The sequence below is a fragment of the Malurus melanocephalus genome, unplaced genomic scaffold, assembly GCF_030028575.1.
Source record: "Malurus melanocephalus ecotype Western Australia unplaced genomic scaffold, MMel_1.1 scaffold_231, whole genome shotgun sequence".
NCBI lineage: Eukaryota > Metazoa > Chordata > Aves > Passeriformes > Maluridae > Malurus > Malurus melanocephalus.
In genome coordinates this window covers 1,170,553-1,184,543 of record NW_026623463.1, presented here as the reverse complement: position 1 = coordinate 1,184,543, position 13,991 = coordinate 1,170,553, and the positions used below count along the sequence as shown (strand labels likewise).

Sequence of the window (13,991 nt, the reverse complement as noted above, 5' to 3'; positions counted from 1 at the left end):
GTCTGAGGATGTGACATTTGGGGTAGGCTGCTGCAACAGAGAAGACGATATGTACACTTACATGCTTTTTGCTACTATTTAACAAAACTAACAAAATAATTGTGACAAGTAGTAGTAGTCATTGGAGTGAGAACTTCTGCACTAGCAGCGAATGGAGCTCTTGTTCCTACTTTTGGAGGAAAAGGATCTATGGAAATGAGATTTAAGTACAATTAACCACCAAAATTGTTGCACTTAATTAAAATACTCATTTAGTTTCTTTGTGGTTTTTTTTCTCTCCTTGAACTTTTTGTTTTCAGTACCCCAGGTTTGACCATCAAATATGATTCTTTGCCTGCTGCATGAAATTCCTTAAGTACTTCTTTTGCCGTTTGGCCACATGGCTTCAACTACAATGGTAAGTTAGGATTCATATAATATATTTTCAGATCTTTTTGCCCTAGACTGCTAGCTGTCTGGTGAGGAGGATGCCACTAATATTTGACGTTTTCTTAAAAAATTAATTGCTTGTCACTGCTGAATTCTGTTATTTCCTTTTGTAGGGGTGTCTTCCTTCATAGCTTGTGAATGCTTCTGAACACTTACTCACTGGCCAGTGCATCATAGGAATTGCCATATCAAGCTAGTGGCGTGTTTTAGTCAGGAGTGGTGGCAGGAAGTCGGGTGCATATAAATCCTGCTTCTACATAGTATTCTTGTATTCACAGGTGCTAATACTGCCATGGATTTTTACCTAAAGTTAAGCAGTCAGTGAATTGAATATCTGAAATCATGCTGTTATCCACTAGATACAGGTGCTATAGATACATCTACTAGGTACATCCATTTATGTAGAAAGCATAAGTATTTGACATTTTCATAAAAATACCTAGACACTTGAAAATTTAAATGTTCTATTGTGGCAGGTTCTACCATGCAATAGCACAGTAAGTAGGTCTTTTTTTTCATGTACAGGTAAGAAATTTTGTTTTAGATACATTACATGAGTGTTTTTGTTGTATATTTCTTTGTTGTTCCTTTGTTGTTGTGTAATATGTTTTTCTTCACTGAGTTCTATTCTAATAAAACATCCATTATCTGTGTAATAACTGTGGCTACCTTGGATTGGGCATGGCTCATGTGTCTTCTGTTCCTTGAGGCTCAAGTAAACTCTTGCTTTTAGGAGCAGCTGATAGGGGTGGTTTAAACTGAGGAAATAGGACAAACACATATGTGGGAAGAGGTACCTATTCCAAATGTTTCTAAGTCCTACTGAATATTAACACTTGTCATACGTACATTCCTAAGGACTTTATCCACCTGCCACTAAAATGAATGCATTGCTTCTCTGGACTGACCTGGAGATGAAGCAAGCCCATGTCATTCTCGTACAACCCTTTGGTTTTTAATATTGTCTTCTCTTTCCTCCCTGCCCCAAATTAGTTTCATTGTTCATTAGCACTTTCATCATTCATCTGCACTTTATTCCCACGCAAAAGAGGTGTCAGAGCTTAAGTGAGTGTCAGAAAAGGAATACTAGGAGCCAAGGAAGACTTTCTTGGGGTTTTTTTTGACACTAATGCTTGTTTATTCTGCTTTGAAATATTTGTCAAATTTTAGTCCAAGAACTCTAATCTAATCTATGTAGCTCTTTGCTCTTTTTTGAAATATATCAGCTGCAAATGTACTGAAGTAAAAAACATTCCAGAGGAGCTAAATCCATTAAAATAAATGGTAATGAGTATACTATACTGTGGGCTTTTGAGAAGCTTTTGCAGATTATGCTGTGTTTCGTATTGTTAGGCAGACTTTTTAACCTGCCTTGGAGGAACTCTGGAGTGGAAGCTTTTCTTTTTCCTACCCACCTAACAGTATGACATAAGGAACACTTCTGCAATTATATTATGTGCGGAAGTAATGTTCTGAGCATAAGATCTTCATTTACATTTTGTGAAAAATGGCTATACCCTACTTGGGCACCAGTATCTACAAGTTCGGTGTTTTCTGCCTGGACATCTGTTATGGGAAATGTTGGCCTATCTTTTCTGTTGAGTTAGTGATCAGCTTAGCAAAGGAGATCAGGTTTTCTGGTTGTCATTGCTGGTTGTTTTGGTTAGTATTTGTTACTGCTTTTATTGGGTATAATTTCCATTCCTGCTTTTATTATAATTGCCTTTCATTGTTCTAAGGCTTTACAATTTAGACAAACCTTGTGAAGCAGTTACATGAGGTTTTAACTGCTAAGTTTAGTATATGCCAAAGGATTTTTGAGCCCATCTTCTAATTATAAATTCATATCAGTAGTAGTAGAGGTTTTGGGGTGTTTTTAATGTATGAGGATGTTTAAACAAGTCGTGTAGTTTCTAAAAAACCCTTTGTGATTCTTGCAGCAACAAGCTTTAGAACTGGCATTGGATCGTGCCGAGGTAAGCAGCTAAATTATTTGTTTGCAGGTAATATTTTGGTCTCACAGTTATTAAAAGACAACAGCTATTTTTTATTTCTTCTGAAAAGCAGTGGAAAACCATATTACATAAATATATATGTATGTAATTACTTATATATGTAACACTGAGTTTGCAAAATTCTTGAAAATTTGAAATTGCTGTCATGTATTTGTCTCTTACCCACTGTACTGAGAACATCTTTAGGTGGGTTGGTGATAGACTATACAAGACTTGAGCTTTCCCCTTTTAAACCAGCAAATCTGTGTGCTGTGGAATAAGCAGGGCTCCACAGAGACATCTGGCAGAAATATACGTTAAAATCCTGTTTGTGTTTTTAAGGATAGCCCTGTAAGAATGAAAAGGCAAGTGTCTTCACATTCATGTTCTTTAATGCTGGCATCAGATGTAACAGTTACCTTGAAACGTGTTATGGGAAATACACGTTCCTGTGGGAACGTGTTCCTCTCTTCATGGAAATTCTGAACTAAGCTGTTAATCAAAATACTTCAAACAATAGAGACAAGGAATAATCTTGTTAGAATATAAATCACATTTAATGGAGGATATCTTTCTTGCTCTTTTAAAATTCAAATGTTTAATGTGCATAAATTGCATTTATAGTGCACAGGTCTATAGAGAAAACTRATGTAAATGCAAAAAACAAAATGWGAACTCAACTTCCTGAAATTATCTTGTTGAAGAGTACTTGATTTGTGAATGTTGTCAAGCCAGTGTGCATAAATTTGGTTGTACCTTAGTGTGTTAACCACGTTAATTTTAGTAGTATTTACTAAGTACAGTAGTGTAGTAGTATGAGTTACTACTGTAGTTACAAGACATGAGTGTAGAATCAAGACCTTCATGTAACTGATGCCACAGCCATGAAATGCTGTGTTTGGCAGCTAAATTGAGCTGTGCTCTTTTTGATGACTGTAACAGACCAGATTGTGTTTGGTTCACTTTTGGAACAGTCGCTTACCATAACTGCTGATTACTTTCTGTATACATGGAACAGTCTGGTAATGATCTAAAGTTGTGTAGTAACTAGAATTACATTATTTTGTAATATATGCTGATTTTTTGGTTTACTTTTCTCTTTTAGTATATCATTGAAAGTGCCCGTCAGAGACCTCCCAAAAGAAAATATTTATCCAGTGGAAGGTACTAAGAGTTTCAATACTGAGTTTTTAAATAGTATTTCCTTCATTTAATTTTGGTTACATGTTGAGCTTTTTTAATTTCAGAAAATCTGTATTTCAAAAACTCTATGATTTATATATAGAAGAATGTGAAAAAGAGCCTGAGATAAAGGTAGGTGGAAATTGCTGAGAAGTTTTTCATTTCTGTCTAAACAGGCAAGTTGAGAATACTTTTTATTTTTAAGTTTTACTTAATTTTTTTGTTTAAAGTATAAACTCTTTATACTGTAGTAGTTACCTAAAGACAAGACTGCATAATATGAATAGTAAGGCTTAGACTGGTTTGAGTGACCTGTTCATTCTGTCTTAATCCTGTGTCACTGAAGGCACTTGTGTTCAAATTCAGGGCCAGTGTCAATGCCACGTGTATTGTTCTCACTATCACTATTTCACAGTTAGTTGCTTAGCATGACTGCCATGGGAAAAATGAGTAATTTTTTATACCCTGTAATTTTGTTGCAAATTCAGATTTATTTCTCCAATTGCTGGTAAATAAGAACTTCCGTGAAATTTGTTTCGTAACATTAGCAAAGAGGCTCAAACAGGCTTATCAGTGCTAAATATAAGGTGTAAAAGGCACTAATAACTTTGATAAACTCTGAATGTCAATTGGAACAAGAAGAACAATTTGTGGAATCTGCTATATTGTTGCTTTCAAGGAAATAAAAATGAATGAGAAGACAAATGAGCACTTAGGTTAACTCCCAATTAATGGTTGTACCCAGAGCTGGTAGTCAGAGATAAAATATGGCCTCAAATCAGAAGTTGTAAAATTATCTGAGGTTTAGAATTCATTGTCTTAAATTCTAAGGGGATTTCAAGTTTTTTAATTTGTAGGATGTATATAGGGTCTTCGAAACACACCAAATAATTATAAAAATCTGTTATGCATCAAAAAGATAGTTCTTATGTTAAATAGTAGTGTCTGCAGCTGCTGGATCAGATTTCAGCAAATACAGACAAGAAAATGCAATTAAGAAAGCTTCCAAATGCTCCAATTCATTATTTTAGTCCTGGAGAGAAATATCTTCTTTTGTTAGAAATATCTGAAAGTACTAAATATTTTATTGTTGTTATGAAACAAGTTATACTAGATTGATGATGCTCCTAGAAATTATACAAATAGTGGTGTGCTGTAGCATAGGGTTATTCTTATTAACTCTGTTGTCTGTGGACTTTCAGTTCTAGGGTTTGTAATTTAAATGAGTTGGATTTTTTTTACACAGATCTGTGTCTGTAAGAATGTGTGATAATATATAATAGATTTACTCGGCTGCATACAGTATGCTTAAATTTAACTGGGCGTGTTTAGGTGTATAGTTTGTCATTAATCTAAATCATATTCTAGCAATTGCTTTTATTTCTACTAATTATTTCATAGTATTATGTTAATGAGCAATGTTTACTTATAAAGCAGAAGCTGAGGCGAAATGTGAATTTACTTGAGAAGCTGGTTATGCAGGAGACGTTGTCGTGTCTGGTGGTGAACCTCTATCCAGGAAATGAGGGTTATTCACTGATGCTCAGGGGGAAAAATGGTTCAGGTAATATTTTTCTCTTGAATTGTTAAAGATACCTGAATGCTATAAATTGTTAGAATGTGTTGTTGCTTACATTTAACTGTTTCATTTCCAATGTAATTCAAGGGGTGGATGGAGGGGCAGAGAACAACCAGCTGTACTTGAACGAAAAATTTATACAAAGCTCTGATCTGTTTATGTAGAGCTTAAGTCTTTAGATAAGGAGTCTTTCTGATAGCGTTCCATTCTCTTATTTCCCCTTATTTTCTGGAACTGCATATCCAAGTTTCTCTCACTTTGGGTTCTTTCTGTCAAATTGTTTCTTTCACTGCTTCCCATATCTAGGTCTGTCTAAAGGCATTTGTGTTCCAGTTTGGTGGTCTTCATGCCATTTGTACTGTCATGTGCAATAAGAGCATACCTTATGTCACCTGGGAGCAAAGCTAGCACTAAGAACAAAATAAAACTCTGGGAACACAAATGGATGTAAAAATTAATACTATGCAAAAAGTGGTCTGTGTGGATAGGTTTCTACCAACCCTGCTTTTTCYTGTGGCTAGTTTATTTTAGATTTCTCAATGTTAATGTTTGAACTTGAAATGCAAATGTGTTTTGTTTAAATTCAGATTCTGAGACCATTCGTCTGCCTTATGAGGAAGGGGAGCTGCTTGAATATTTGGATGCAGAGGAACTACCACCTATTTTGGTTGATCTTTTGGAAAAATCTCAGGTTTGGAGGTCTTGCTCTCTAAAAGAACTTAGGTTTTGTACCCAGATAGACCTTGATTTTTATAAGTGCTTCACATAGGTGATTCGAAGCACAAGACATAACATACTTGTGCATATGAAACTGTAGTATTTAATGCCCCAAATAAATATTTTATTAATATATGGGGAAGAAAATAGTATTAAATACTGAAAAGAGATGAGAGATCGCTGTTTAAGTGATCACTGATTAAGGCTGTGAAATGTCTTCAACTCTGCTCTAGCAAAATTTCTTTTGTTCTTTGTCATTATAGAATGTTTGGCATGGGAGTTTCTTACAACTGCATTGCTGGCATATAAAAACACTGTGTTTGAAGCTTATATTTTAGATATGTCTACGTACCTTAGTGAAGACCACTTGTCTGAAACACTTAGTCATTAGTTTTATTCATAGTTTCACTGAATTTTGTATGTTATGTAACAAACTTCTTTTTAGACACAGGGAACAATAGGTAAATACTTGTTTATTCAGAAGTTGGTGTTTTTCTTTGAACCAGGTTAATATTTTCCATTGTGGATGTGTCATAGCAGAAATACGTGACTATAGGCAGTCTGGTAACATGAAATCCCCAACGTACCAAAGCAAGCACATTCTTTTGCGACCTACAATGCAGGTAAAGAAGAGGCTTAAATAATTTTGCAGTGTTACTGTAATTCCTAGACTGGATATGCATTGTTACTGAACATATATTAAGCAATCTTATTACTAGTTGAAAGCTAATTACCATTATGTCTTTTTCCTCAGACTTTAATTTGTGATGTGCATTCTATAACAAGTGACAACCACAAATGGACACAGGTGGGTTAGCGGTTATTTAAAAACTTTACAGTGATGTCATAAATAGACAACAAAATGAAAATTTATTAAATTTTTTTATTTAATAATTTTTTTTACATTTTTTTCTAAGATAATGCCCACATGCATAGGTATATAGGAACTTAAATAGTGTAAAAGTTTTCATATTTTTATATTTAATAGCTGTGTATATTACAGGAGGACAAACTCCTACTTGAGAGCCAACTTATCTTGGCTACAGCAGAGCCTTTGTGTCTTGATCCTTCAATAGCAGTGACCTGTACTACAAACAGACTCCTGTACAACAAGCAGAAGATGAACACTCGCCCCATGAAACGGTAGTTTTCAGGATGAAACATGTTTTCAAAAAAAATATAAGTAATGCTTTATGTGAGAAATTAGCTCCCCGTATGTAATAATTACTTAAATAGGAATGTGTGAGAAACAGTCAAGAAATACTTTTTTTAAGCTTTTAATACTTTTTTAATACTTAAATATTTTTAAGTACTCAATATTGTACTATATTTCAGTTACTAGTATATTTCACTAGTTATATTTCAAAATCTAGAAGATTCTGTAGTATGCTTATTTTTGTATATGCAAAGTGTATATATATATTTTCTTAACATTATTTGTTATATTACAGTTTGGATTTGGGGGGTAATTTATGTGTAAGCTGACTCGTGGCAGCTCAGTAACATAACGTGGCAGCTCAGTAACATAAAATGTATAAATGGATATGTTGCATATTGGTCTCTGATTTGTTAAAAGCTATGTGAAAGTTTAATCCTGAATGAGGAAATAAAGGGAATTATTTGCCTGTTTGACATTCAGGCTAAATGAAAGTGTAAGTATATTAGAATCTTAGTACATAGAATGTGCTATGTATAAAAAGTTGAAATTGTTTCACTTTCATGCATGGTTGGATACATTATTTCTACAAAATCTTGAAATGGTTCATGTTTGTTCTGTTACAAGAGTTGCATTCACTCTGTGGGAKGGAAATGTACTAATRGTCTGACAGACTACTGAAATATTTWAAATTAGATTTGCATTAAAATACTATGCTAGTGCCAAAGTAGTGATAATTTCTAAAAAATTATAAATAGTGATATTGATCAAGCTGTCCTTGAAATTAAAGCTTGGTGGTCAATGAGTATCTCCTAGAAAAATAGGCAAAGGTGTTAAATGAATGTCCAGAACAGCGTTACTGTACCCACAAGTTTGTCATGAAACAAAGACTAGAGGGTGGTTACTGTCTTCATAACTCTATAGATACGTAAATAGTACAAAGATCTTTAGATGGAACTGAAATCTACGATGATGAACAAATGTTTTAAGCTTATCAACTTCTTAATTACTCATTTGGATGATGTACTTAAATTATGCATTTAAAAAATAACCCCATTCTTAGTGCTGAAACAAATAAACAACACTAGTATATTTTACAAATTTGAAAGCAAGATTTTGAGTTCTACAGTGTAATCCAGAAAAGCAATTTTAAATTAGTATTTAAAAACTTATTAGTCTCAATGTAAGTAGCAGTTCCCTGAATATTTTTGGGTTTCTATACAGGCAGTGGAGAATTTAATGTTGATGGTTTTACAAGCTTATGTGTCATTTTGCCATAGGTGCTTTAAAAGGTACTCAAGRTCCTCTCTGAACAGACAGCAGGAAGTAGCTCACTATTCAACTCCACCTCAGCTCAGACTAATTGACTACTTACAGAAAAGGAAGGAGAGGAAAGCAGCCCAGCAGTATGACCTCAAAATTTCTAAAGCTGGAAATGTAAGTATTCTGCAAGGTAATTTAATATACTTCTAGTTACTTAATTAAAGTRTTTAATATATTAATCCTGCTTTTTCATCTTCCAGTGCGTAGATATGTGGAAACAGAACCCTTGCTACTTGACCGCTCCTTCTGAAGTAGATGTAAGACCACCAATTGTTACATATCATTAGCAATTACTAGAAATTGTATTATATGAAGATGTATGTAAGAAGTAACCAATATCAAAGAATGACCTTTAAAAAATGGGAGTGGCTTTAACATTTACTATGACTTTTCTGTACCATAACKTGTGAACAGAAGTTAAACCACACAGTAATGTGTTGCAATTTTAACAGAATAGTTTGGATGAAGTAATCAGTACAAACAGTTTGTTTTACTCTTCTGTGGGCTCAATGAGCACGTGTCTATTTGAAGTTGCCTGATAGTATGAAAACCAGAAAAACAAATAAGGTTTGTAGATTATGTAAAAATTAGTCACTTTCCATCTTGTTAGAAATTCTTCTGTTCTGTTGTGTTATTCTATGGGACATTAATATTTGAAAAGTTTTAGATTTTATACAGAGAATTCCAGTTGAGAGTTCTTTCCTTCACTCTGWATGCATTCTTATCTCAGGGACAAAACACACACTACTAGTGTACAGAAGGAACTTACAGAATATCCTGAGTTGGAAGGGACCTACAATGATCACTAAGTCTAGCTCCTAGTCCTGCAGGATAGGACAACTGCAAAAATCACACTATGTCTTGTCCAAACACTTCTTGCACTCTGTCAGGGTTGGGGCTGACTGAGTACTTCCCTGGAGAGCCTGTTCCAACCACCCTCTTGGTAAAGAACCTTTTCCTAATACTCAGCGTGAACCTCCACTGACACAAGTTCAGGCCATTTCCTTGGGTTTTGTGACTGATCACCAGAGAGATCAGTGCCTGTCTCTCCTCTTCCCCTCACAAGGAAGTTGCAATGAGGTCTCCCCTGAATCTCCTTTTGATCAGTCTGAGCAGACCAAGTGACCTCARTCACTCTTCATACGGCTTCCCCTCAAGGCCCTTCACCATCTTTGTGGCCCTTCATTGAACACTCTCCAGTTGCTTCTTACATTGTGGCACCCAAAACTACCCCAGGACTCGAGATGAGGCCGCCCCAGTGCAGAGCAGAGCAGGACAGTCTCATCCCTTGCCTGGCTGGGGATGCTGTGCTTGATGTCCCCAGGACAGGGTTTGCCCTACTGGCTGCCAGGACACTGCTGACTCATATTTCACTTGCCATCAGCCAGGACCCCCAGGTCCCTTTCCACAGGTCTTCTCTAGTATACTGAGATTTTTTAARAGACTGTAGACTAGACAAGACTGTAGCTCTGGATGTCATAGGGCTGCAAAAATGCAAATTACACATGAAATGTCTGTGACAGTTTGTACAAAACAAACATTCTATCTTTTCACTTCAACTCTGTTGTACCTGACTTAATCAGAGGCTTAAGGAATTACTAGTATTGCAAAATTACKTAAGCATTGCACATTGCAGGCAATGATTTCAATCTGTAGTCCGAAACCATATTTCACTCCTTTGTTAAGTTTAGCATAGTAAATATGGTGTAACACTATAAATGTAAAGTTCTGAAGGTTCTTCAGCTACGTTTCTCTGAATGCATAACAGGGGATTTTTTTTTTTCTTACTTCTGTTTTCTTTAAGGTGGAAAAATACGCCAAAGTGGAAAAGTCTATCAAGTCTGATGACTCACAACCAACTGTCTGGCCAGCACACGTGAGTAGTTTAGACCTTTGGCCAAACCTCACCTTCTYTAGTTAAAATGCCTGTTATTGCAACAAAATTAATGTAATGTCGAATAATCTTCCCTCCTCCAATTTAATTAATCTTCCATGTGTTATACAGACACGGGAAGGTTAGCAGAGATACTTGTAATATTATATAGTAAAGCAAGCATGTGATCAGTCTGATTTCCTCAGATTTTCCAGAAATACAAGGAAAAGCAGCTTGCAGTAAAGAAAGCATAATAATTTACATGGAGCTGTACTAGGCACCACAAATTGCTTTCTTTACTCAGATACTCAAGGACTGATGAAAAAGAGCCTTACTGAAATCTCAGATACTCAAGGACTGATGAAAAAGAGCCTTACTGAAATCAAAAGGTTAAATTTTGAAAGAAATTAATATTAAATTCCTCTTACAAAAAGCTTCTTCTGCAATGTTTAAGTCAAATTTTAAACATTTTGTCACATATTACCTGATTTGATAAGAAGTAGTAATATAAGCAGATGTAAATTATTCATTTTTCATAMTTTCAGAGACAATATACAATCTTTATTAATAGCATGTATCATGATATCTTTGTGGTTGCATATTGGAAAAAAGTAATAGTTTCCCATAGAACTTAATCTTCAGCTCCAACATTTTACTCTGAATGCTTTTTGCGTTATCATAATTTATATAAAACTGTTTCTATGTATGTTTACCCAGTCTGCCTTTCCAAATCTAGCATCACTGTTTGGGGTTTGCAATATCTTTGTATTTTTAAGAGATGATAAACTCTTTTTCTTCTCAACCTGTTTGATAACTTCTTCTGGAATCRCTTTCATTTTAGATAATGTATCCCTTCCTATAAAGCATTACTTCTGGACTTACAGAGTTTTTCTGACTATGTTGTATAKAAAGTTGGTCTGCTTTACTCACTGTTTTGGCTAGTGCTCAAGAYTTACTAGGTTATTTTCTTCTGTCTTTTTAGGAAATGAAGGATGATTATGTGTTTGAATGTGAAGTTGGTAATCAGCTTCAAAAAACAAAACTGACCATTTTTCAGTCTCTTGGCAATCCTTTGTACTATGGCAAAATTCAGACACTCAAAGGTGATGAGGAAAATGACAACCTATTAACTCCATCACAGTAAGTTACATGTTCTTTTTCAAACTATGCTGTGAAACAATAGGTGAAGAAAAACAAACATTACTTACCATTTTCAGTGATAAAAATACTCCAGAGCTAGAAGTCTGATTTACRACTTTTTAACAAGAAAAAACAAAACAAAATGTACAAGCAACCATCATATTTCAACTTTACTTTTATGTTAAATAAGTACATTATTTTCCATTAATGATACATTGGGGGGAAAATAAGACCACCAGCAAATCCAGTGTTGCAAATTGTGGAGACACTGTGGGGCACTGTTGCACTCTTTTTGGGTGATACTCAGAATTTTGGTTGTTCTCAAAATTTGCCTGATGCTATGAAAGTGTAAGATTTTACTATATTCTGTTTACTCTTAGATCAGGTTGCACTAAATAAATGAAGAAAAACATGAGCTTCTAAGAAGCTTCATAATTKTGAATTGTTTGGAATATGGTGGTTTTGGCTGCGGTTCTACAAGGATTCTGTTTTCAGCTCTTTTTGTTGTATGTACCAGATTATTTGTGTGGAGGAACCTGTGCAGCAGAGGATAGCCTATAAATTTTAGTAAGGCAAGGAGCAGCAAGGCTGAGCAAACCTCATAGTTCTGCTAATGAAAGCTATTTTTATCATCTAATATGTAATCATTATCTKATTTTTTGTGAAAATTGTAAAATATCCTGAGTATTAAGAATATTTTTATCCCTGGATTTGAGCTATTTACTGTTTGTTTCCATGCTGTTGTGATTTAACCCTAGCTGGCAAGTAAGCACCATGCAAGCATTCATTCCCCTCTTTCCCCAGCCTCCCTGATGGGGTGGGGGAAAGAATCTCAAGKGTAAAAATGAGGAACCATGTGGGTGCGATAAAGATGGTTTAATAGGGAAAGGAAAACCCACACATGAAAGGAAGGCAAAACAAGGAATTCATTCACCATTTCCCAGGGGCAGGTATGTGTTTGCCTGTCTTGAGGAGGGCAGGACCCCATCACACCTGGTGGTTACTTGGAAAGACAAACACTTTCACTCTAAATGCTCCCCCCAGCCCTCTCTTCCTTTTTTGCCTGGCTTTATATGCTGAACATGATGCCATATGGTCTGGAATATCCCCTCCTTTGGTCACTTGGGGTCAGCTGTCCTTTCAGTATCACTTCCTAACTTCTTGTACACCCCCGACCCTTTTGCTCAGGAGAGACAGAATAGACATAAGGTACTGCTTAGGAATAGCTAAAACACCCATGTGTTACTAATGCTATTTCCAGCACAAATCCAAAACAGCCCTGTATCTGCCACCATGGAGAAAATTAACCCAGCCAAAAGCAGCACACATACTTAGTACTGATTTCCTGGAATAAGAGTGCTAGCTTAGAGTTGTCTAGTAAGGATGGGAATTAAATTAATTTAGAGGTATTAGTTACGTGGAGGGTTTTGGAAATCGTTGCTAAGACATTCACAAGTAAAGTTCATCAAAACTTGGATAACTCCCCATTAGCAATCTGTCATGTGAAATGAAAAGTGAAGTAAACATCTTTGTTGTTCAATAAAATAAAATAAAATCATTTTTAATTTTTGTAGCTGGAGAAAGAGAAAGTTCTGTAAAGCTAAAAAAAGTAACAAGTTTGTAAGCTATAAGTGTATGCAAAAGAGAGATACTTCTTTAGGGGGTCTGAAAAATCATGGAGAATTGCARTTGGCATAAGTGAAATCAAACAATGGAAACTGAATGTTAAAATATTATGCATAGGGCTGTTTTTGATATCCCCTCAGGACACTTGTTTTTCAGTCTGAGTATACTGATCTGCTGTTGATTTTTACATAACTTTTCCATTGTGCTTTTTGCATTAAGAATTCTGTAGCATTTACTCACTTCCCTTTTTTTAATAATATGAAATCCAAAATTTCCATATTCTGCCTTTTGCTTTGTAGGTAATTTACTATTAAAGGAGGCCGTATTAGATTGTGTGTATGTTGTATATGTAGTTGGGAAGTCAAGTGTATTTCAAGTACTTAATGATATCTGGTCCATTGAATGGATACACTATCATTTGTGTTTTGAGCAGGTATGGAAAAAAAAATAGCACTGCCATTTGTTTGAAGCCTTGTGATTATAAAAATACTGKTTTTTTAGTCCAATTCATGACTGAAAATGTATTTTACATTTTAGGTTCCTTATTGGTTCGAAGACTGATGCTGAAAGGTAAATTAATATAGTTTGTAGAGCTATTTGGCTTTATGACAAATAATAAATTTTATTTCTTTTTGGCAGTTATGACTGCCAGTGTTATGGTTATGGAAACAGATGCAGAACAAACAAGGAAAAATAGGAGGAATTAGTCATCATATCAAGAAGTAGGATAGTGTGTAGTTTCTGTATTTAACAAGCAAGGAAGAATAGAGGACATCAAATACGTGAGTACAGCTTGGCATGCTACCTGAACTCTGAGAACACTTAGCAGTAATTTCATCCTGACATTTGGTATGGTAAATGAGCAATCATGGAAACGGTTTATTTGAACTTGTCATTTGAGGTGTAATCTAGGATTAAAGATATATAAATCTTAGTTTTGTGTGTTGTGCAATGTCTTGATTCAGCTTTGCT

General features: G+C 35.1%; 1 protein-coding gene across 14 annotated transcripts in view; it reads left to right on the top strand.

Annotated features, from left to right (window-relative positions):
* The first annotated feature begins 273 nt into the window (after positions 1–273).
* The window catches only part of LOC130578535 (transcription factor SPT20 homolog), a 28,351-nt gene continuing 14,633 nt past the window's right edge, over positions 274–13,991 (top strand). For 7 of the 14 annotated variants that reach the window (XM_057374703.1, XM_057374712.1, XM_057374701.1 and 4 more), the window contains exons 1-14: positions 274–397; positions 2,370–2,405; positions 3,529–3,587; positions 3,671–3,737; positions 5,043–5,169; positions 5,772–5,875; positions 6,408–6,524; positions 6,656–6,709; positions 6,905–7,044; positions 8,338–8,494; positions 8,581–8,637; positions 10,185–10,256; positions 11,236–11,393; positions 13,557–13,589. In XM_057374703.1, the coding sequence (XP_057230686.1) occupies positions 380–397; positions 2,370–2,405; positions 3,529–3,587; positions 3,671–3,737; positions 5,043–5,169; positions 5,772–5,875; positions 6,408–6,524; positions 6,656–6,709; positions 6,905–7,044; positions 8,338–8,494; positions 8,581–8,637; positions 10,185–10,256; positions 11,236–11,393; positions 13,557–13,589 (1,199 nt within the window). In that variant the 5' untranslated portion in view covers positions 274–379. Of the gene's footprint in view, positions 398–2,369; positions 2,406–3,528; positions 3,588–3,670; positions 3,738–5,039; positions 5,170–5,771; positions 5,876–6,407; positions 6,525–6,655; positions 6,710–6,904; positions 7,045–8,337; positions 8,495–8,580; positions 8,638–10,184; positions 10,257–11,235; positions 11,394–13,556; positions 13,590–13,991 lie in introns of all 14 variants that reach the window. The other 7 variants (XM_057374702.1, XM_057374707.1, XM_057374704.1 and 4 more) reach the window with 1 other exon arrangement.